The following is a 23,595-nucleotide window of genomic DNA, read 5'->3' on the forward strand; positions in this document are numbered from 1 at the left end:
AGATTTTCACAAATAAGCGTATTTATATACACCGAGCTAACAAATAAAACAGAAGTTTATCAAAAGATATTCGAATAAGACAACATCAAGACAATATTTAGTGATGGATCAAAAACTGTAGATCATATCATTCGCTTCTTTGTACCTCACGTAAAATGTGGACATGGAGAACGTTAACATGAGGAAATGAGCATTTATTCTGCTGACTTTTTGGCTATATTTAATAGCTTTGCAATTAATAAACATTAATAAATGCAAATATGAAAATAATTGGTAAATTTTTTCGGACAGTATGAACATATTATCAGCACTTCAAGTAAATGTTTTGAATACCAAATCAAATATATTTTTGTACATTAGAAAGGATATTTGGTATCAGTTACAACATCGAAATATTAAAGTCAATTTTATGTGAACACCAGCAAACATAGGAGTTGAAGGGAACGCACAAGCCGATTATTTTGCTAAATCTATTATAAGTCTAATTACATTACACAGACTTGTTTGCATTCGCAAAAAGTCCATGATGCAAGAATGGACAAATGATTTGATGAATACCGCTAAATTGAAAAGCTCTTAATATGCAGGTATAAATGAAGACTTAGGCAAAAAAACCCTGGTTCGCTAAATCCTCAAGGTTTAACGGAAGAAGATTTTACACAGTACTCATACGATTAAGACTTGGACATTGTCTTTTTAACGCTCATCTTAGCAGAATGGGTATTGTCTCCACCCTGTTGTGCCCAATCTGTAATAATAGATCAGATATCACCAATCTATGTCTGTGTTTTTCTGGTAAGTCGATTGTTAATATCACCTTTTTGTTTATAAAGAGTAATATTTTGTCTCACTAAGACTGTATTATTATGGCGGTGGCCAATGGCGGCATACCAATGGCGTCAATTTGACTTGCACGCGCAATACAATCCAGGAGCTTCATTTATAAACTTAAATGCTTTGCAATATTGGCATACAACGTTCATTGGTCCAATAGCAATGATTTGTTGTGAACTGTACTCGATTTCTACGTTATAATTGAATGCAGCTCGGATAGGGTTTAAACGCAACATTTCTATGTTGTTGGTTTCGATACCAGAAACGGACATAAATTAGTGATATCTGCATATCGTCTGCGAAAGGTGCAGAACTCCTTTGTGGGGTTGAGTATCCGCTTTTACAACATGATTCCTAAAAAAATTCTTAACCTACCAATGCATACATTTAAAAAATGTGTAAAAACGCATCTAGTACAGCGAGGTTACTATACATTTGATGAATTACTCAATGACAAGGTAGATTGGAAGCAGCCAGCCTCGCTCTCATCTACCGCAAGATAGAAAAATGATTGTAAATGTAGATGTTGGAAAAGAGCAACTACTGAGTTTCTTGCCGGCTCTACTCGGTAGAATCTGGTATTCTCGGTTTCCGAACCGGTGGTAGAGTCACTTCAAATATACATACTTAACGTTTCAAAAGTGCTTATAAAGTAGGCCTACTTGAAATAAATGAATATGAATTTGATTTTGAATTTGAATTTGAATTTGAATTTGAATTTGAATTTGAATTTAAATTTGAATTTGATTCCGTTCAACTTGATACCGCGCTTCGCGTTGCTCGTCAGTTTGACTTGTTCTTGTGTATCTTTGACTCGCAGCATTGCGAGTTCTGCGACTTAAGTTTGTAAGTCTAATTGCTGGCATTTTCAAAAACGAAAATTCATCTGTAAATCATAGAAAACTATTGTATTCTTCTTTATAACCGAGTATATCACTTTTTATGTTATGTTAGTAAGGTTCATGTTATTCTATCCAAACTTATCAAAACTCCATATTAAATTGAACTTTTAATATTAGGCGTGATGGCTCTGAACTAACCATGATGTACTTTCTATGAATAAAATAACTTTTCTTAAATTTTCTAATTTTCCGCGCAAGTTTTTAAATAAGAACCTTCTCCTGACAATAACAAACACAACAAAAAAAAAGTGAAATCGGTCCAGCCGTTCACGCGTGATGGCGTGACTAAGTGATAAAGGGATTCATATATATATATATACAAATAATTTGCAATAAAATAAAATTGCGACTATAATTAAAGATCTAAGCTATCCTATCTCTTAAGTTGACGCATCGCACGCATCAAAATCTCTCAAAAGGGATATATTTTGCAGCTTTGCAACATTTCTCACTGATAATCGTAGCGTGGTCGTATTAGCAATTGGTCGTAGCTGTTATATGGCTTTAAGCTGATACTATCAACACGAAAAAATTCAATTCTAAGCAGCAGGTCCTGAGATTAGCGCGTTCACCAAAACAAACTCACAGGCTTTATAATATTACAGCTGACCCACTGCATTGGGCGATAAACATTTTTACTCGTGTTTAAATTATTAATGTGGTTCGTTTAGTACTGAGTGCTATGATTTATTTCCTGATATCCAAAAAGCGCGTTATATTTTTACTTACCTATACTTTGTGATACTATCGGGGGTCTACTGAACCGTTTTTTTAAATTCGTAATCGCATGCCAATTTGGCTATATTAGCAGGTTACAAATGAGTGAATGAATGATTGTCTAACAAATAATGTTAATTTTTACTGTTCAAAACTACTCTATCTTCAAATGTAATGTTATTTATGAAATTTAAGCTTAATTTCCTACACTTAGAGAAAAGCAGGAGAATTTGTATGGTGTTATTTATAATTTCTTAAATCGTTATTTTCCACACACATAAAACACTAAATTCTTCTCTTTTGTGTGCTTATGTAGACGTACGTTATTTCCTTTATCATCCATGAAAGTAGTTCTTGAGTTGTCTGTTAACATATTCCGTTTGTTCTAACACTATGTTTATGTAACCATCAAGGCAGGCGAGGACTCCTCTGTAATCCACTCCGCTGTTAAGTTTTACGACGACGGAACGTCCTTGAATTTGTTGAATAAACGAAGAGAGTGCTTCTTTGCGACTCATTTTTACACGTTCGTTTTAAATTCACAACGAAACCGACTGTACTGTTACTGATGTGCATTAAAATGAATCTTTATGATTGATTTAATTACAAAACAGTACTTTATTATCATCGACAGAACAAGATAGATAGTGAACTAATAAATGTTTTAAAAGGCGTTTGAAATTTTTCCAATTCGCACCTTGCATGGACTACGGTAAAACCCTTCTCATTCCGAGACCGTGTGTAGTAGTAAGGGTAGATAATGACGATGATAATAACTGGGATCAACGCGACGAGGTGCAACTACGAGTAGCTGTTGCACGTCGGCGATAAATACTGAAATTGTCATCAACACTCAATTAAATATTTTTAAGGTAGGTCCTACCGCTTTTCATTTTAATTTTTTATTAATCGTCATTTTAGTGATAGGAACAACCCGTTTAAACGTTACGGTAATCTCCAAGAAAAGGGTTTTAATGGTATAAGCGCCATCTGTTAGTAGAATACAAATAGTCAAGAATTTAATTATGCCTGTATACAAAGATAAATATTTTTCACTATTAAATTATTATTTTTGTAATTCTTAAAAGCTTTTAGTAACTTTATTACTTGGAGGAAGTTAGTGGAGACGAATTTCGAATTTTAAAGTGTTTATTGGTTCGTTTTCCAGGGTCTGTAGCATAAGTGTTGCTCTTTGTAAAAAACACATTGAATTGTGTATTCCATTTTAAAAATATTTTAGTGTAGATTATTTAATTTTATCATTACTCCAAGGACCCTACAATATATCACTACAATTTTTATTCATTTGTTGCCTTTTAAATTATTTTACGAGCATTTACATCGTCAAAAGTGAATGCCTGAGCTGAGGTACAGACGCCATGAAATGAATCAAGCTAGCTAATGTCTGGTTTGTCAAATTATTGATGCGGTGGTTTTGAATCACGTTTGAATTGAAGTGCGAAGCTTCGCATTGAGTTTATTATTCGTTTATTAGAATTCCTAAAAATATCTTATCAATGGACTTATAAAGTGTGTGAGAAACAAAGTGAAATACGCGTGATTGAGTGTAAAATTAAAAATCATGGTTTTGGCTGAACGAAGTACTGATGTTCGAAACGGGAAGCGTTCGAGAGGACCAAGCCCAAATGGTCATGGCAGTCCAGATTCCAGCTCTGAAGACGAGAATGGTAAGGTCAAAACAGCTTTAATGTTGTAGAAATCTGAAATTCGTCAAGATCTCAACAGACTTATCTGGATGCTGACTACATGACAGCGGTGCTTATAGTAGCGCTGTCTATTATGAAAAAAAATATTAAAATTGTTTACATCGAAACTGCAAGCTTATTTTTGTAAAACCATAATTGTAACAAACTCATATCATGCTTTATTTTTATGCTTCTCTTCATCTGCTTTCATGCTGCGATCACCTCATCAAAACATCATAAAAACCAAAAACCAAGCAGTAGTGCCATTTGCAGCTGAAAAAATTAGAGTGGGTCGTGATTATCAAGCAGTATGCCCCGAGTTGGAACCAGTGGACCAGAGGAAACCAGATCAGATATCTGACAGAGCCCTACTAGTTTGGTCACCTACTGCTGACATATCAGATATTAAGTGTGAGTTAACATTTTTTTTATGCACTGTAAACAGAAAACTCATAGAGAAACCCAACCAAGTGATATCTTTCTATTACAAAGTGACTAACCTTTTATTAGATTCTATGATGACCTTCTGGCTCTATTATTAGGCCCTGTTAACCAAAACAAGCTCAAATTTAGCCTATGTTAACTATAGTTCAAAACTTAATTTCACCTTCTGCATTTTTGGGCAATTCTGATGAAAGTAACAGCTAAGTTACTTGCAATGAACCCATCCAAAAAAAAAAAAAAAAATTAATCAAATTTAATTCTAAAACTTAAAATTTAAATAAAATAACCACCTTATAAAATCTTTTTCTTCATTACTTTTTATTGTTTATTAATTTATAATACACTTTTAAGTAAATAATCCTAATAACAATACTTTGCAATCATTTAATTACCTCAGTTGTTTATTTCAGTGGATGAATACATAACAACAGCAAAAGAAAAATATGGATACAATGGTGAACAAGCATTAGGCATGTTATTCTGGCACAAACATGACCTTAACAGAGCATCTATGGACCTTGCAAACTTTACACCATTTCCTGATGAATGGACAGTGGAGGACAAAGTGCTTTTTGAGCAAGCCTTTCAGTTCCATGGCAAAAGCTTTCATAGAATAAGGCAAATGGTGGGTAAAAGTTTACAATGTAATTTTTTCAAACATTGTATTAGTCATACATATACTATGAATTTATAATTAAGTGCCTACCAGTTAGCTCAAGTCTACTAAAGTTACATATGTTACAGATCTTCAAACCCTGGATGACATTTTTCTTGGGTCTGAGTTTTTCTATCAAGAAATTCAAAGAGCCCCAGAGGAAATAGGCATTATTTCTACCTTGGGATTTTGAGATCATATATTACTTTTTAATTTTAAAAAACAAATAAAAATGAAATTTTACTCATTTGTGGTATAGGACACATGAATGATTATTTATTCAAGTTTCCAATACAGCAAAATAATCATAAACAAATTTTCCAAGTATAACATCAATTAACGTTCTCTTTCCAACTCTTCATTTTGTTAAGTGACTAGATGCAACCTGGTGAACTTTGTCCTAGAAGAACTTCTACAGAAGGAGGATGCTAATGAATTAATTGATGGCTAATTTTAGATGTATTTTTTCAAATTGAATGTGAAAGTTAAGTTTCCTTATTATATTTTTGTAACAGTTACCAGATAAATCAATAGCATCACTAGTCAAGTATTACTACTCATGGAAAAAGACCAGAGCTCGAACATCTTTGATGGATGTTGTTGGGGAAGGTCGCAACCCCACTGGCTCTGGAACTGGTAAACGGGAATCTGGAGCTGGCTCAGAACCAGGAGGTTCTGACAAAGACTCTGATAATGATGAAAAGGTATGTTTCATGTATTATCATGCTGATTAGTAATAAATGCTTTTGGTTAATGTTTTGGTCTGGTTTTATATGCCTATCATTAATTGGTTGTTGAAATAAATTACAGTGGCCTTAGTAGAAGTTTTCAAGTAAACAAATTGACATTGAGTTTTGCATTCATCATCTTTTCGTATGAAATAAAGCCCTCAGTGGCTTAGGAGTTGGACTCAAATTTGAAGGCTAGGTTCAAATCCCGCCTGTTATAATTACTTGTTTGTGTATGATACATTCTTAGTTGGAGGGAAAGGGAAATAATAATCATTTACCATGTCTGTTATTAAAAAAAATATATAGTTGGTCAATTTCACACAAATAAGGTCTGTTGACACAAATTCAGTGTCAAGTTTGTTAACTTGAAAGTAATATTAAGGAATAGAAGATTTTATTACCAAGAATAATACTCTACAATAGTGTATCTGGATTGTCCAATGATTATTTTTTGAAAACTATTTACACATGAAATTATTGAATCATTGGTGGCTCCTTAAATAGAAATGCAGAGTAGATAATTTTTTTTAAAGTATTACTTACAGAGTAGTGTACATCCATTTTAGCTTTACATTAAATACACAATAATATTTTTTTATCAAAATAGTGAAAGTTTTTAATTTTGTTCTGCTGGTGAACAGTGATTTAGAATATGATACTTTGATAATTTCATAAGTATAAATTAACAAAACCGAATGTATAACAAAACTCATCAGTGACGCAAGCAAATGAACTGATGATTCCAATGTCCTTAAAATGAGCCCAAAAAAATGTTCACAGTTTTTTTCCACAAGAACAGAGTTATCTCATTAATATTTTAAGACATGTTTTAAATGAGTCATACAGGATGTAATTTACTGGCATAAATCAAAAAGTGCATGATGTCTGTTTCTGATAGTCTGGTAGACAAACCAGCTTACTAAAATTTGTCAGTCTCACATCTACCATGCAGTTAACAAAAAAAAAATGCACCATAGATAACTCCCGTATTTTTGGAGGAGTAAAAAGATAGAATATTGTTCAATAGGTAGAATATTGTTATGGATAATGTAATGTTGGTAATAACAGAGGTGGACTTTACACCGAGGTGTAGTCCGCGGAGGCAAGGCACTGCCGGTCGGTGGGCCTACACTGCGCGCCGGCCATCAAGGCGAGGTGGGTTATCACTTCCCCACAGAGTATGACCATTCTGATGCAAATGTGATGGGCGAGTTGAATTGTTTTACTCAAGTAACTCGAGTTAGAACTGTGTGAAATCAAAGTAGCTCAGTTATTACAGTGACTTAAATGCTAGCAATTGTGAATGATTCTTTAATTATCGAAACATTAAAAAGCCAAAGTAAAGTGGACCTAATTTCGCTTCTATTTGAATCTCAAATTCTGTACGATTGATTAAAATGGAATTAAAATATTTATTCGCGAGCCTTAGTTGTAAAATGACTAGTAAGGCGTCACATCAAACGGTACGACGTTTTTTTATACCGTCATGCCTTCTTCGCCGACGTATATTTACTTTTGTATTCCTATTCTTATAATTAAAGTAATAAGAAAAATAGTATATTTATTCTATTTTAGCTCAATACGTCTTTTATAACTACATATTTATATAACTTCTATTACACTTTAGACATACAGTGATTTGATAACAATCGTAAGCTCTAAACATACCCATTGTGGAATGAAAAGTAACATCTTGCTGCTTTAAACAAACAATCTGAATCCTGACAGACTCGCCCTACTCAGTATAGATGACAGACTCATTTGTACTTTTACTATATTATTCAATTCAGTCACACTAGTACATTAGGTGATAGATATTATAAAGATTTAACTCGAGTGGCTGGAGACTTTAAAAATACGACTCGTGCCATCACTTATTCAATAACTGGTTGTTCAATGTATTCTTCCATTCTCTCACTGTGTTTATCTGTTTATTGGTGTGTTGTCTATTCTAATTTGATGTTTATCAAATCAATATAAGAAGATGTTTAAGCCCAACTCCTTGTGTCCATTAAATGTTATTAGTCACACAGTTCATAGGTGCACCTGTCATCTTAATTATTTTCATGTATGTTTCATATGCCTCAGGGAGGCATTTGCTTAATTCAAGCTTATTTATGTTGCGTACATTCTTTCATTTCATTAATTTTATTAGTAATTTTAACGTAGGTAATGTTTTTTTAAATGTTTGTACAATATTCTTGTCTTGTTTTAATTTACTTATCATTTTATGGACGGAATTTATGTATCAGAAATAGAATTAAGTCAGATAACAACAAAAATCAACATAAAAGGTCTTTGTGCTTTAGGAACTGAAATAAAAAGAAAGTCGTCAGTACCAATTTGACTTCAATTGAAATGCAATTTCAAAATTATATCTCTATTGAATTTATTATTCAAAATTTTATTATTACTTCTACATTGAATTCGCCTTTATTAATCACATTTAACAACTAAAAAAAAAGTTTATCATGCTTTAAAAAAGTTACTTAAATTAATGCAGTGCCAGTAATTAAAGCTTGTATCCACTTTCACAAGCAATTTAAAGTTATACGACTATTCTTATTTATTTAGAATTTCAAAATATGGTCACAAATTGGAGTTACCTAAATTGAAAATCAACAAACGGTAAATTAATAATCAAAATAACAATTTATTGTGATTTAAAAATAGTAACCTAAAGGAAGCCTTACAGTTCAAGGTAGTTTAAGCTTGGATTATCTGGATATTCTTATTTCTTTTGATTTAATTACTCAAATTATGAAATTTGTCACCATCCCTTTATTTAGGTAAAATTAACAATCAACATGGCAATAAATCGTGCACTACAGTCCAAAGTATTTTTGGGATAGATTTACTCTTATCAATTACATAAATGCGTACTGTTCAAATTTATTACTCAAAATATAAAATTCTATTACGAGCGAGCAAATTCTTATCATTTTTGAATTATATATTTCATCCCAAAATAACGGCCATGCTTAAAATACGTATTAAATATCATGAACAAAAATATATATGTGGCGAAATCTTAAAAACAGACGGATTTCCGAAATGTAAGCTTTTGCCTCATATGTTTTTTTTGACGCTATTCAATACATCTTTTAGGCATGGCCGTTATTTTGCGATAAATATTTTTTCTTTTCAATTAACATTCAAATCGCTTTACGTCACAAAAGTACTCCAAAACTATGGGCCAGTTTTTGCTTTGTTTCGTCTATTTATACTACAACTAGCTTAAATAAATTAGCAATACTATTTATTAATTTTCATTGGATTTAGATTATTTACGTTATAATTTTTTCGTAGTGCGGGCTTCTTGGGCTGTGCTTATTTTTTTAAGTTTAACTGCTCTGCATTTTTATCTACAGACTGTGTCTCTTTATCATGTTCATATATTTATAACAATTAGTCTATTTCAAATGAATCATCAGATTTAAGATCTCTATATCGAAATAAATCTTGTGTGTGTTTTTTATCACAAATATTATTTTGGTTGTCGTCATTTTCTATTTTAAACGAAGTGCAACGAAAATTATTAAATCAAACTTTGACGTTACCTGTTTTAGAGAAAATAACAGTTAGTACCTGTGTCTTTTTCTCTGTCACTCTAAAAACGTCAAATTTTGTTGACATTAATTATTTATTTTGGTTTACCTTTGTTTAGAACAGAAATATTAAGCCTTAGCATGGCCATCTTGAGGACTTTGTCTAGTATTTTATTGAATTTTAATCTTTAGTGCTTACGTTTTTAATTTGTGCTCGCGTCGTTAGTCATGCTAAGGTTTGGTGTTATTATTATATATAAATTACACTCGCAATGTTATATGTTATTTATAAAGCCGCTAAATATTATTATTTGTGTATAAGATCTAATTAAAGTAGCACCCAACCTCTCCCATAATTCACCTCAGTAATCCTGCATGCTTCCTTTAACAGCCCCCATTGATTTTATGTTGTAAATGTGTGCAGAATATCGTTTAACGGGTTTTTAAATGAAGTGTGTGAGGAGTTGAGGAGTTCTTAATCATTTTTGAAATATATATCACGTTGCAAATGAATTGGCGTCTCTCGTTTGAATTATACCTTTTATGGATTGAATAACTCTAAATTATTGTGACATTATTCCTATGTCAACAATTACAGCAGCAGGAACAGTTCGCACAATGTTATTTGGCCGCGCTGATGTTGGCTTTCACGTGAAGTTCGCGCGTGACATGTGAAAATGTCACCTTACTATTGAATTGTTAAAAAAAATATGTGTGAAGCTACTCGTGATTAAGCACGGTCAGCTAAAATCGCGCGCGCTGTACGCAGGAACAATGCTTTATCTGAGACGTGATGGTGTAACTCCCGCCTATTCTGCAAATTTTGATACCATCATCATCATGTTCCATTGTCCGGCCACTGCTGAACATAAGCCTCTTTTAAGCAGCGCCGCATAACTTACAACATCCTGGGGTAGCTGGAAGAGATCTCTTATAGAGATAAGCTTTCCTTTGTACACTTCATGTATCTTATGTTCACAATCACAATTTATGGTACATAAATAATAAATAAATAAACTATTTAAGCAGCGCCAACTTTTTAAGCAGCGCCAACTTTTTAAGCAGCGCCAACTTTTTAAGCAGCGCTAACTTTTAAGCAGCGCCAACTTTTTATGCAGAGCCAACTTTTTATGCAGCGCCAACTTGATATATATTTAAAAATGAATTAAGGAATTTCCTCCCGATTGTTAGGTAAAAATAACTTAAATATAGTTGAGGAGTTATTTTGTGGTGGTTAGGCGTGAAGTGTAGTAAAGTGTTGCATTGGGGTTTAGGGCGAGGGCGGCGGCGGGACTAGCAAGTGGTGCACCGTGTGCGGCATTCTGTGCTCGCAGACCACCGCGCACAACTCGCACAAGTTGTGCCAGGCATGCCTCGTGCACGCCAGGTCGGTACATACAATTTTGAATAAATTCATCATCATTTCAAAATAAGTATTGCCTTAGATCGCGACTCCGTATGGGATTAACGTCTTTACCTTTTTTTTTTTATTAATATATATTTTTTGCCGTTTCAATATCAATTCTCTTATTATAATGACTGTTACTTGTTTCAGTTTACATGTTACTACCTGCCTTTTATTTTGGATATAATTTTTTTTTGTTCCACTACTAAAGCTCAAAATTAAACCTACTGACAATGTAAAAGCTATGTTAGTCCCCGTTCAACATAGTTCGTAGAAATGGCAGTTAGACAATTTGGCTTAGAGCTGTTGATCCCTTACGTAGCGAGAAGCGGATAGATTTTTTTTGAGCATTGCACTTATGCATGTGAAATGTAAGTTAAATTAAGGGGCTGGAAGTAGGGTTTGTTTGAACGTTCGCGGTGATGTGACAGACGCACGGGCTCGATGCGACCGCTGTGCGGGCCCTCGGGGCGACGCGGGCCCGGCTCGAAACAGCAGCGATACAAGCACCGGTTGCCGCGCGGCATTTACCTCAATCACGACGATCTCGTTGCCATGGCGACCGGCCCGCAGCCCGGCGACGCCTCCCAGCCGGGCCTGGTCAATCAGGGCGAGGCTATGCTCAAAGCGATGGACAGAGAAATTATCTCGCTCAAGAGACAAGTAAGACGCAACCCGCCATCCGATGACGCTATGTAGCTCACATTCTCACCCTTACGATCTCACCCGACGCTTGAGCTTCTCGTCCGCTACATGTAGGGCCGTGCCATAAGGACCGTGCTGTACCAAACAATATCATGCAAAATAAAAAAATCTACTTTAATGAACGTCTAACTAGCCTGAGACAGAAGTAAAAATGAAAGCTGAAAGATCTGTTCAGATTTCAGGTCTGAACTTGCTAGCTGACCTTCCAGTCCTCCCTTTAATTTTTCTGACTTTGAATGGAGGTGACAAGTCGTCACCGAACAGCAACTGTCAAAAATTTACGGCAGATTTCAAAGTGAGCGCTAAAGGTACACGCAGTACGACATGACACGATCCTATGTAGTGGGCGGAGATCTTTAACTTAACATCATTAATTTTACACTCACCATGGTTGTTACTAATCAATTGTGTGATGTAACGTGGAGAATGTGATTAAAAAAAGACTGATCTCGTAAAAAGTTACTGTAGTGTTTTACTCCGATATTGCATTAGGCGATTTAACAATATATTCTGCACACATACTCAGTAGTTCATTTTGTTTTTGTTTTTTCCTCTTAAACCATTAATTTGTTAACTAGTTTTTGGAATAAACCTTAACGTTCAATGCAGTGAGAGTCCTGCGTATAGTGTTTGGAGAATCCAGATATGCACACCCCAGACCCTGCCTAGCATTCGCATTTGACGTCACGAAAGTTGAAGCAGTATCTCATTCGAGGTGTGATACCGTGTTTAACGTTGTGCTGTTACTGACTACTTTTTCAACTTTCGTGACGTCTTACTAAGGAATAGTTAAAAATTGGTATTTATGTAATTTTTTGTGGATGTTTTATTTATAACGGTTTCTGTTCAGGTGCAACAACACAAACAGCAATTGAGTGCGATGAAGCGTAAAGTTGGTGACGCGGGCGTTGAAGAGCTGCGGCCCGGGGAACCCCCAGCAAAGATTAACTCGCGATGGACCAATGACGAACTACTCATGGCAGTAACAGCTGTGAGGAAATATGGTGTGTATAGAATATAATTTGTTATTTTACTGTTTTTCCCAAATAATTACACTGAACCTTACTATTGTTATTTTAATTAATATTTCATGTGAGTAATTTTACGCCTCGGATTGTATTTGTTAAAGTATTTGATAATCAAACGACTTGGAAACCAATATTATGAATTGAAGTTTACCTCGAGTGTGATATGCGTAGTCGAAATGAATCAAAGCGACACTCAAAACATTGCCACAGCATATTATAGACGTGGATAGGACATCGACTTCTCACTCGGATCCATTTCGATCCCGGGCTACGGCCTACTATCGTTTCGGAGTTACGGGTATTTTAAGCAATCTAATATCATTTGCGCAAGACGAAAATTATGTCTAACGCTCATGTTCTGCTCCACCCAGTAATTGTTGGGAGCTCTTCACTCGAAATTGTGGATGACTATACCTAGGACACACGATTCGGTTAGATAGGTCCATTTTCGAGAAAGAGGTGAACCGCCGAATCCAACTCGGATGGGCAGCGTTCGGGAAACTTCGTGACATCTTCTCGTCTAAAATCCCTCAGTGCCTAAAGACTAAAGTCTTTGAACAGGGCGTGTTGCCAGTGATGACTTACGGATCTGAGACATGGTCGCTAACTATGGGCCTCATAAGAAGGCTCAGAGTCACTCAGCCGGCGATGGAGAGAGCTATGCTAGGAGTATCTCTACGTAATCAAATCACAAATGAGGAGATCCGTAGAAGAACTAGCGTTACTGACAAATCTCAGCGAGTCGCGACGCTGTAGTGGCAATGGGCAGGGCACATAGTTCGGAGAACCGATGGACATTGGGGTCTTTAGGTGCAGGAATGGCGACCCTGCACCGATAAACGCAGCGTAGATCGGCCCCCAACGAGGTGGACAGGCGATAACAGGCGAGTTGCTAGGAGCCGCTGGAGGCAAGCCCAAGACCGTGTATTGTGGAAATCCCTACAGAAGACCTATGCCCAGCAGTGGACGTCAATTGGTTGAAATGATGATGATGAATATAATTTGTTTTAACTTTGTAAATATCAAGGAAAACATCGCGAGTAAATCCACATGCATGAGATCGTGGTGGGTTTTTTAATTTGATAGTATTAATAGTCGAACCAAGCAGATGGATTGATGGTAAGCGGAAAACCATCGTCTGTAAACGGAGCAAAACTTCGCCGGGCATGTTAGGAACCCACCCTACAACGTACCGATCGGTGTCCATCAACCTGAGGCGTAAGTGTTAAGACCCCACTGTCTGTAATTGCAACGGTAACTACGCCCTTCAGACCGGAATACAGCAATGCAACAATGCTGCTTTGCGGCAGAAATAAGCACGCCGTTAGTACTTCCCCAGGCGAGCTCTGTTACAAAAAGCTCTACTAATCTATATATATAAAAAAAGTTTTGTTAGCCGTTTATACCTCACCGTTATACACCGTTTATAACTCAAGAACGGCTGGACCAATTTTCATGAATAAGTATTTAAATATAACATTCATCAAAAAAAAAAATTATCCGCCGTACGAAGTTCACCGGTACAGCTAGTTACTACTAAAACTAGACTTCTGCCAATATTCTTCATATTCTAAGACCTGTGGATTGGTATTAATTGGTTGACAAAGCTGATAATGACATTAACATATTGTATTGCCACAACGTGATGCACAAACTATTATAGATACCTATACCGCATACTTTCTGTTGAATGCTCGTGTCAGTATTTTATTTCTCATGTTCAGATTCCGATTTATAGTGTAATGGTGTATATGACAGGTAAAGACTTCCAAGCCATCGCTGAGACCCTTGGTACGAAGACTGAGGCGCATATTCGCACGTTTTTCATCTCATACCGACGCCGCTACAACTTGGATGCCGTACTTCGGGAACACGAGGCAGATCGCGGAAATGCTAATCACATACAGCCCGGTAAGTTTGCGTTCCAGTACGTTATAACGTAGAAACCGTTAAGGGGTGTGGGCTTCATATAAAAACTGGCTGACCTATAAAATTTGTATATATTTTATTCGTTTTTTTACCTACACTTGGAGGAGTTCTAAATTAATAAAAAAATTAAAATGCATATAAAAATTTTCGGAACCGACAGGATTTGAATTTCCCAATTAAGCTACTGCTCGCCTACTGTCGATGCCGAAATCAGTATATGCCTTTTACATCAGTCTTCAAGTGGGGAAAATTGCAGTTTTGATCTACCTTTTCAAAGGTATGAGACGTTTGAAACACATTGCTTTTTTTAATTTTTATTAGTGTTTTTACCTACACTTGGAAGAATTATCAATTTTTATAAAAGCATATTAAAAAAGCATATACTTAAGGCGAGCCGTAGCTTAATTGGGAAAAGCGCAGAGGCCGCGAGCCGCGCAAAGCATTCGGGACCACGATCGACTCAGAGATCCTGCTGGTTGCAAAATTTTTCATTTTTAGTGTAGCTTTTTTATCTGTTATTTAAAAATCGGACTTAGAGACATAACTTTGAAAAGGCTTGCACAAGGTTTATAGAGTATCACATCTGCACGACTTGTCGAATTACATTCTGGGATTAAAAACGAACTAGTGTAACTTACAACCGCCGCGAAAAGTACTGAATAACTTACACAAACACAAAAATAAACTTGAAAACCCGTATCATTTAAAACCTGGTATACTTAGAGGAGAACTCTGCCCAGCCGTTGTACAAGGCCTAAAAAATTACGATCTATATGGTATTAGTGTAAAGTTTTTTTTTTCCTTTTCAAGGTACAACAAGCACGGAGTCTGCAGAGAATGACGTAGAGAACAGTAATAATGGAACTGGGTCACCACAGACTAAAGATGAGAAAGTTAGTAATTTAGCTCCACAACCTAGTGTGAAAACCACATAATAAACAGATCACATTCATAGACACGGTGACTTTTTTTTCGTCTTACAACCGCTACCCTGTATTATAGAAAGAAAAATTTAATTAATAGTTTGTTGTATAAGAAGCATCCTATATCGAGTGTAAGGGGCGCGGTGCGGCGGCTGTAATGCAATCAATTGCGGTCGTTTGATGCAGCAGAAAAAAATACTCGAATATGTTCTTAATTTGATCAGGTGCTTCCTTTCTAAATTGCAGATATTAACGTTTAATTTTTTCTATCACTGCAGTAAACTTCAATTATTTGTATATTGCTCAGGATTTAATGTAGATCGGATTGTAGACGATAAAAGAATCACTATGTAATATACTTAAAGTACATTTACTACGAAACAAAAAATAGTATCTCTACTCGTTACTCTTATAATTCCTATTGAGATAGACGAGAGAAAGAGTACACATAACTCTCGTAGCGCGCATGCTAGATCTACTGGACTCACTAGGCTCAGTAGTAAATGAGTTTTTATATGACACAGACGGAGGTGGACAGTGAGGGCGTTTCTATCGGCGCTTCCGCGGAGCAAGGCGGACCGCCCACCACGCCGCCAAAGCACAAGTCCGCTAAGTGATGCCCGCCACACAAGCGGCACGCGAGATAAACCCTACACCATTCACTCTACACTAACACCAAACTATTACAGGTTTTTTGCAAACACATTATGTTTGTTTTTATGTACAGTTACCGTCACGAAAGTTGAAATGGATGGTGTTAAAGCTCAGCAGGGCTAGAACAGGCAGGAGACAAAAATGGGTGGGTTGCAGAGCATTCAAATGTCATCCTAAGTATTCCTTGAGCTGTGCTCTGTTCGGTTTTGTGCCTTGCATGCCTGAAAGAGATCGCTATGTAGCAATAAGGCTACCAAATTTTACCCTGTATCTTGCTCTATTGTGTTCGTAACATTGTAACAAGTTTTTTTCTTTGGTGTTCAATAAATTTGTATTTATTCATTCATTCAGTGATTGTGGAACGATTGATGCAATGCAATGGTACCTATACTACGGCGTAATCCAGTGTGCCCCACTGTTAAGTGTTAACCCGAGTTTAATTAATTTTTATCGACATTTATACTTTAAAATCCCGATTATGATATCAAGTACGATTCAAATATGTAAAAAAAAATACAACATTCGCTAGAAACATTTTAAAACAGTGTAAAAAGATATTGTGCGAGAAAATGCAATGGGTTTGATACCCTTCAGACATTTAAAATTGTGCCACTGCATTGCATCCTTAAATTCGACACATCGCAAGGGGAATCCCCGCAGGCGGGTAGTTTATTTGCCAATATATAGAATGTGGGGATTTCCCGCTGGCGGGGCATTTTCCATTGAAATTTACCAGTTGATATCTTAGAAATGACTTTTAAATATTCACCAGTAAATATCTAAGGCATGGGTTAAACATTTCTCGCAACACTAGACCAATGAAAATGTGCGCCGATTGGAGAACAGCTCTACACTTTTTTCTGGCGTTCCCCACATCACTGTAGCATAAAATTGCAGTAATTGCCTTCTTTTCAACTTTCTTGAAGCGGACTGTTTTAAGACAGGAAACATACTTTTAACTCGTTATTTAATAGTTCTAGAACGCAGGTTATAAGTAAGTTTCCACCAAAATGCTCTGAGTTATTATGAGCGCTGGGTTATTTAAGTAAAACAAGTGATTTCTGTTCCAATTATTGAGCATATGTGTTGATCACCTTCCTCGCTTCGGCAGAAAATTAGTGAAAATTTTGTACTTTTAAAAGCTCTGAATTTCTGTAATATAATATAGAGTACACTCAAACGTCGATTAGTTTTTGAGTGTCGTATGACATGACAAAACAGATCTAATGCTCCTTGTCACAATCGTACATTTCGTACTACTCATTTTAATTTCACTAAGTTTCCTCTAGCGGCTTTGGCTATAGATGCATAAACGATCTCGAATTTTAAAACAAGGCGCTTTGAGTCTGTTTTAACTTAAGCTTCAAGGTTATCGATTTTTGAAAATGATCGACGTTTGCGACGTTCATTTATCAAAAGCTGATAGTATATGCCCATACCGAATGTTTGCGGATAACTCATTGTTTTATAGTGTCATAAATACATTCTGGGTGGTACTATCAACTGTCTTGTAATGTACTGAAACTAGAAAGGAAGTGTACTCTGAAGGAAGTTGTAAATATAGCCTATATAAATTATCATACTAAAATTCAAACATCATGAGCAAGCATAAAACAAAACAAACTGACTGTTATTTTGTATCCTTTGGTATTCAGCTTGCCACAGATTAGCGATTCTACAGTTCATACGTACATCTGGAGTAACTGCGATTATATAGGCTAGACTAACCGCTGTGAATTGCGGCTCCCTCAATGATGCAATGCTCCCAGAAAATAAGGCCTCATAAACCCACCCAATTACAAATAAAGTCAAATATGCCAACCGTTTCGATCTTACCCAAGCGTACGTACGTAACTGATAAAACAATAAAGTAAAAGATTCCTTTACTTTTAAGCTATGTGTATTATTAAGCATTTCTTTGCTTTAACTGTGAAAGAAAACATCGTGAGAAAAACGTCTTGCCGTGAGAGATCTTCTTAATGTTCTCAAAGGCGACTGAAATCTACCAATCCGCATTTGGCCAGCGTGTGGTAATCTGTATGATCGCTAAACTATGACAATACACTGCTAACCCAGAAACTTAAGCTGAAGCCTTATTTTAACATCGTAGCTTTTTAGATCCCAGCTTTAAATAGCATCTATTATTATTTAAAAAAAACATTTCGATTTCGTCCACTAGATAATTACGTAGTGATACAAATGATTAATAAAATAGCATTTAATTTCGAAGAGATTCCATGAAATGTCAGTATAAATTATATAAGAATTGTGTATTTTGATTATATATTGGGAAATCAAGTGAAGGACATTACAAACTCAGTAGGTCTAAAATTTTAGAATGTAGACTATTGTGAGTGATATTCTATATTTGTGTTAAACTGGCTAGAGTCCTAAGTTAAGAATAAGAACTCAAAGGTGGTATTTTGGCAGGGCTTCAGTCAGGCTAAAACTGGAATTAATATATTATAGATAATTTAAACAAGAAAAATAATGTATATATATATATATATATATATCACGATAAATGAGCTATTTAAAAAAAATCAATTAAGGCTGGTAATTCCTGAGTATCCTGAGGTTTCTTACATTATTACAATGTAGGTTTTGTATCAAACTTAAATATGCCAGCAAGAAAGTCTTGACCTTCGCCGAGTATATTACTTTCGGCGTTTCTTGATATACCTTTAATAAACCTAGCATGAAGGAGTTATAATTAACTGCAGTGTTTTGTCACTTGAACATCACCTTTTAAATGTGAACAAACAATGTATAACTGCTCCGACTTTATGCCACGTTCGTTAATAAGATCCTTAATTCGCGAATTATCGCGGGTACGAACTCTTGTCTGTATTGACATATGTTGTGATCAGCGCTCTTATTGCAATATTAAAGAGTATTTTTTGACCACTATAAATAACCATTATAATGTAAAAGTTAAATGGTTTTTTTTCTTCTTGTTTTAAATTTCTGGCTTCTATGCTACGGTTTTTTATTTAACCAAAAGGAACTTGTGTAGATGAACTAAGTGTAAATGAACTTAGGCTTTAAAGCAAGATTACCTATCTTGTTTTAAAGTCTTTTTTACTATGATAATACAGTCTACAGTTAACTTGTAGAAAACTACATTTGCCAGCGTGCAAATCTCTGCCTTACGGTACTCTGAGCTCTGCCAAAATAACTCTTTATGATGATTAAAGATACCAATAGGTCTCGTATGATTAAATATTAGTTTCGTAGTAAGATAGTATCGGAATGGTTTGAAGCGATTTCTATATTTCAGAAATCATGGTAACATTATGAGTATATGTTTCAGAAGATGGATTTCAATTTTGTACATATGTATTCTAAGTAATATTAGGAATTAAGATTTATATAGGTTAAATAATTAAATATATTATTTTAAAACAAGGTACAATACAAACACAAATTTAATTTTATGAGCCGTTTGATTTTCGCTTTTTAAAAACCATTTTAAGCTTTTACACTTTTTCCCCAAAAAGTGACTCGCTTCTATCTCTATTTTCTATATGGAAAACCGATGTTTTATATCTATAGAAATTTGAATCTAATAAAACACAATATTGTTTTCTATAATAAAAAGCAATGTTATTTTTCATTAGATACAAGCAATCCTTAACTTCTGTCGAATATGTACAAATTTGTACATACAATATTTAGATATTTATTATAAGTACACATAATAATTTAAATGCAGTGCGACATACTATAGAAACTAATATAATTTTACTTTTTATAGGTTTCAAATCAAAACTGATTTGATAAATTAGGATATTTGATTAGGTAAGACGCTTTTTTAGACTTTAAGGCTAGCTGTGTTCCAAATCCACTGGCCTGGAGGCACTCGAAGTTAGAAGTTCGCTAGCTTCACTCTTAAATATTCTATACTTATTATCAAATATATTATTTTGTATAAGGACATTTTAAGACGTGGAGCGTGCAATTAATCTAGAAAACTAAGTTTAATCATATACTCGCATGCTTAAAGTACTACTACCTTAATATAATATGATATAAAGTAGAGATCACGGTTTGCACGGCAACATTTACTGTTTAAAATAATAAAATATTTATATATGGATAGTGTTTTTGCGATCATTCTTTGTGTCTAGACGCTGTGTTATATCTGAATGCGCAACGTTCACTTACACCTTATTTTCATAACGCGCGAAAAGAAGTACTTGAAAAAATAATTTTCATTAGAATCAGGCTGATTATTCGAATGGGAGATGACTGATATATCTAATATTATATAACACTAGTTAAACTTAATAGGTCTCGATTTCGATTTAATATTATGACATCTCCAGGTACTAAATACGTTTAAAAATCGTTTCAAGCTCTTGGCAAGAATAATAATAATTTGGCCTTAATATGGGTATAAATATACACCAAAAATAGAAAGGGACCTAATATTCACACTGTGGGACACTCATTTAGGTTGATGTACCTTGAGACTATGTTATGCATTCTTTTCGTGTTATAGTACTGATTTAAGATGCAATCAAATTAAATGCAATTAAGTGGTACCCATTTCTAAGAATCCCAGTAGGAGCAAGCGATACAAGTTATAACTGCTTGACGCACTCTTAAGCGCCAGTGTCCCTACCCGCCGATTTACTCCCATCCAGTCTCTATATTTCGTAAAATTAATGAAAATGGCGCATATGTGTATTTTGTTTAGATGAATTAAATAAGCTCATATTGTGACATTCGGATATAACGATAGGTAAATTAATTTACATATCTAAATATTTATGATATTGCCGATGGTAAATGTTTTCGTGCAATCGCCAAATATAACATTATGTAATACACTATAACTAAGAGCTAAACAAGTTTCCATAGATTATGTTTTTCAAGTCCATCATATTAATGCCTTAATAGTAAATTAGAATTTATAGGTTACAACACATTGTGTGAATGACGTTATGTGAACTGAAACATTTATACTAATAATATTTATTTTAATGACACAAACACATTTTATATATCATTGATGAAAATATATGACTAATATAATTAATAAAGAGTGTTTGCCCAATAACATACAAACTGATATTATAACACCATTCACAAACATTACTTGATGAACGAGGTCTTAAAGTGCATTTGAACGCATTGCGTATATTAATAGTAATTTTGGTATATAAGTTAGGTTCTAAGTAAGTAAATTTCTGGATAACTAAAGCTAACTCATTTTTTTCTTGGTTTTGGTGTGTTTTTATGCATAAGGTTAGATCTTTAAAAGCCCTAAAATCCCATTTATGTCTGGAGATAGTTTTACTTACAACTGAAACTAAAACGGGCCGGATGTAGTTCAAAACACTTTATTTGCAAATATCAAATTATTTGCCTGGATCATTGTGTAAGAAGCCACATACCCAATTCCAATTTACTCGGTGTTTGAACATGCGCTTTTGAAATTTTACATCTTTGTTCATGTAACTTTTATATGATACGCATAAAAATAAATGACAGTCGAAGTAAAATATATAAGTGAAATCCCAATAGTTGCCTCGTCTCCACTGCATCGTTAGTACCTTTTAGTGTTTAAGTTTTATACGTCTTCAATTATCGTAGAGTACTTTTCATGTTTTGAAACCCTGACGGTCCAGTAAAATGGAACTTATCAACTTAGATTTAAAGCTTAAACTTGTCTGCTGTACATCCGGCGGTTTGTAATCTACTCACCAGTAGGTACTAGAATCCGTGACAAATGACCGATATACAATGAGTCTATTTTTCTTTAGACGTTACAGTGGTTTGATACTCGAAAACGTCTACTGCAAGCGTGGAAATCTCTTACTAACGGTAAAGGCACAGTGTAAAGAAGTGATAGAATAGTTCAAAGCCTTTGTTCATGCTGCTAAACAGAGTAGCAACATTGTATCGGGGCGGAAAAAAGCCTTACCGTAGTATGGGTCTACCGCACGATTGCTCGCTCTAAACAGCTTTGTTAGACCTCCACATGATTCCTTTCGTTTTAGTACGGGCGATATCGATAGTCGGAGCGGTCATCTGTCATAAAAAAATAGCTTTGCTTGAGTAAGCTTATGTACCTTTTTGACCTAGGTGTAAACTATTTTAATATTATTATGGTCCAGATATAAAAAAGTATTCTAGCGACCATTTTCTAGCAATTATTCAATCATCACTACCTATTTAAAATGATTTTATACGTAGTATAAATACCTTAATTTATAATATTGTAGCTACAGAATTATATATAGACAAATGTTACTAAATATTGACGATATTTTTGTACACTCTAAAGACATTCAATACATATTTTAAAATTAGGATCATGTGAGTTAAAACAATAGTTATATTCTAGTATTAATTCTTATACAGGGCATGTTGTAAATAATGGATAACTTTACTGTAAGATCACTGGGCAAAATTATAACCATTTAAAAAAATCATAAATACCCGTGTCCCAAAACTAGGTTTTAGGTTTCCATAATTTATTTCATAATTTGGTTTTACTAAAATAGTCAAGAATCTTCAGGTGTTAGGTTTTCCATTATTTACAACACCATGTATGTTAGGCTTTAGTTCCTCTAAATTTATTGTAATAGTTATCATAAGCATAATCATTAAAGAATAGCTTTAATATATGTATGTTATGTACAAAGTCCCCACGGTGTGCAATGTCGACACTGACCGGGCAGAATCATTTAATCATATAAAAAATAAGTCCTAAGTTAGGATAAGGTTCCTTTCTGGCGTGCTATAATAAGATAAACAAATAGCCAATACGTATGTATGTACTACCCCCAATTGACTAGAAGTATTATTTTTACTGTATTTATAATTGCACTGATAACGTGTAATTTTTTGTACTTATAAGTACAATTTTTTTTTAATTTCGTGAAAAAGTTTAGCTATATTCAGCTATTCAGCGCAACTGTAAGCTCTGTCTAATATAAAATTAGCCCAAGCAGTGGAATTTGCACACCTTAGGAACTTCGCCCATTACTTGTGCCTACATCACGAATGAGATGATAGTTTTGGTTATTGAGCCGAAGATTTGGTTACCTATGTAGATTTGTGATTACCTTTTTTTGTATATAAATTGAATGCTGCGAATAAATGCGCTCGGATATCAAGTGCTTACGATAAAGGGAAAATAAAAATTAATAATAATTGATTTATTATTTTACATTCAAAATATTCCGCCTAACTTTATGTTAAGCAAAAATATATCATATTTTTTTTCATATATTATTGTAACTGTGTGTGTGTAATCTTTTCGATGTAGTAGTAAACTAACGAGGTTATTTTATTAATTAAATAACAGTTTCTTTTTTCTGCTAAAACATTAAGAAAAATCCTATCAAACTGTCTGCAATGTTCGACATACATATATTAAGTAAGGCAAGTATGGCTTTAG

General features: G+C 34.5%; 1 protein-coding gene and 1 pseudogene across 2 annotated transcripts; one reads left to right on the forward strand and one right to left on the reverse strand.

Moving 5' to 3' along the window:
- Positions 1-2,738: 2,738 nt before the first annotated feature.
- On the reverse strand, positions 2,739-2,971 carry LOC120631717 (annotated as a pseudogene).
- Positions 2,972-3,822: 851 nt separating this feature from the next.
- Positions 3,823-23,352, forward strand: LOC120631359 (REST corepressor 1). Of its 2 annotated transcripts, none has more exons than XM_039900882.1 (10): positions 3,823-4,141; positions 4,418-4,570; positions 5,014-5,228; positions 5,774-5,962; positions 10,812-10,924; positions 11,374-11,605; positions 12,498-12,651; positions 14,434-14,586; positions 15,415-15,497; positions 16,052-23,352. In XM_039900882.1, the coding sequence occupies exons 1-10, from the start codon at positions 4,036-4,038 to the stop codon at positions 16,142-16,144; spliced, it is 1,491 nt and encodes a 496-aa protein (XP_039756816.1). In that variant the 5' UTR covers positions 3,823-4,035; the 3' UTR covers positions 16,145-23,352. The 2 variants fall into 2 exon arrangements, with proteins under 2 accessions (XP_039756816.1, XP_039756817.1); XM_039900883.1 differs by having other exon boundaries at positions 4,036-4,141; positions 4,433-4,570.
- Positions 23,353-23,595: the final 243 nt, after the last annotated feature.

Source organism: Pararge aegeria, chromosome 18 (assembly GCF_905163445.1).
Source record: "Pararge aegeria chromosome 18, ilParAegt1.1, whole genome shotgun sequence".
NCBI classification, from domain to species: Eukaryota; Metazoa; Arthropoda; class Insecta; order Lepidoptera; family Nymphalidae; genus Pararge; species Pararge aegeria.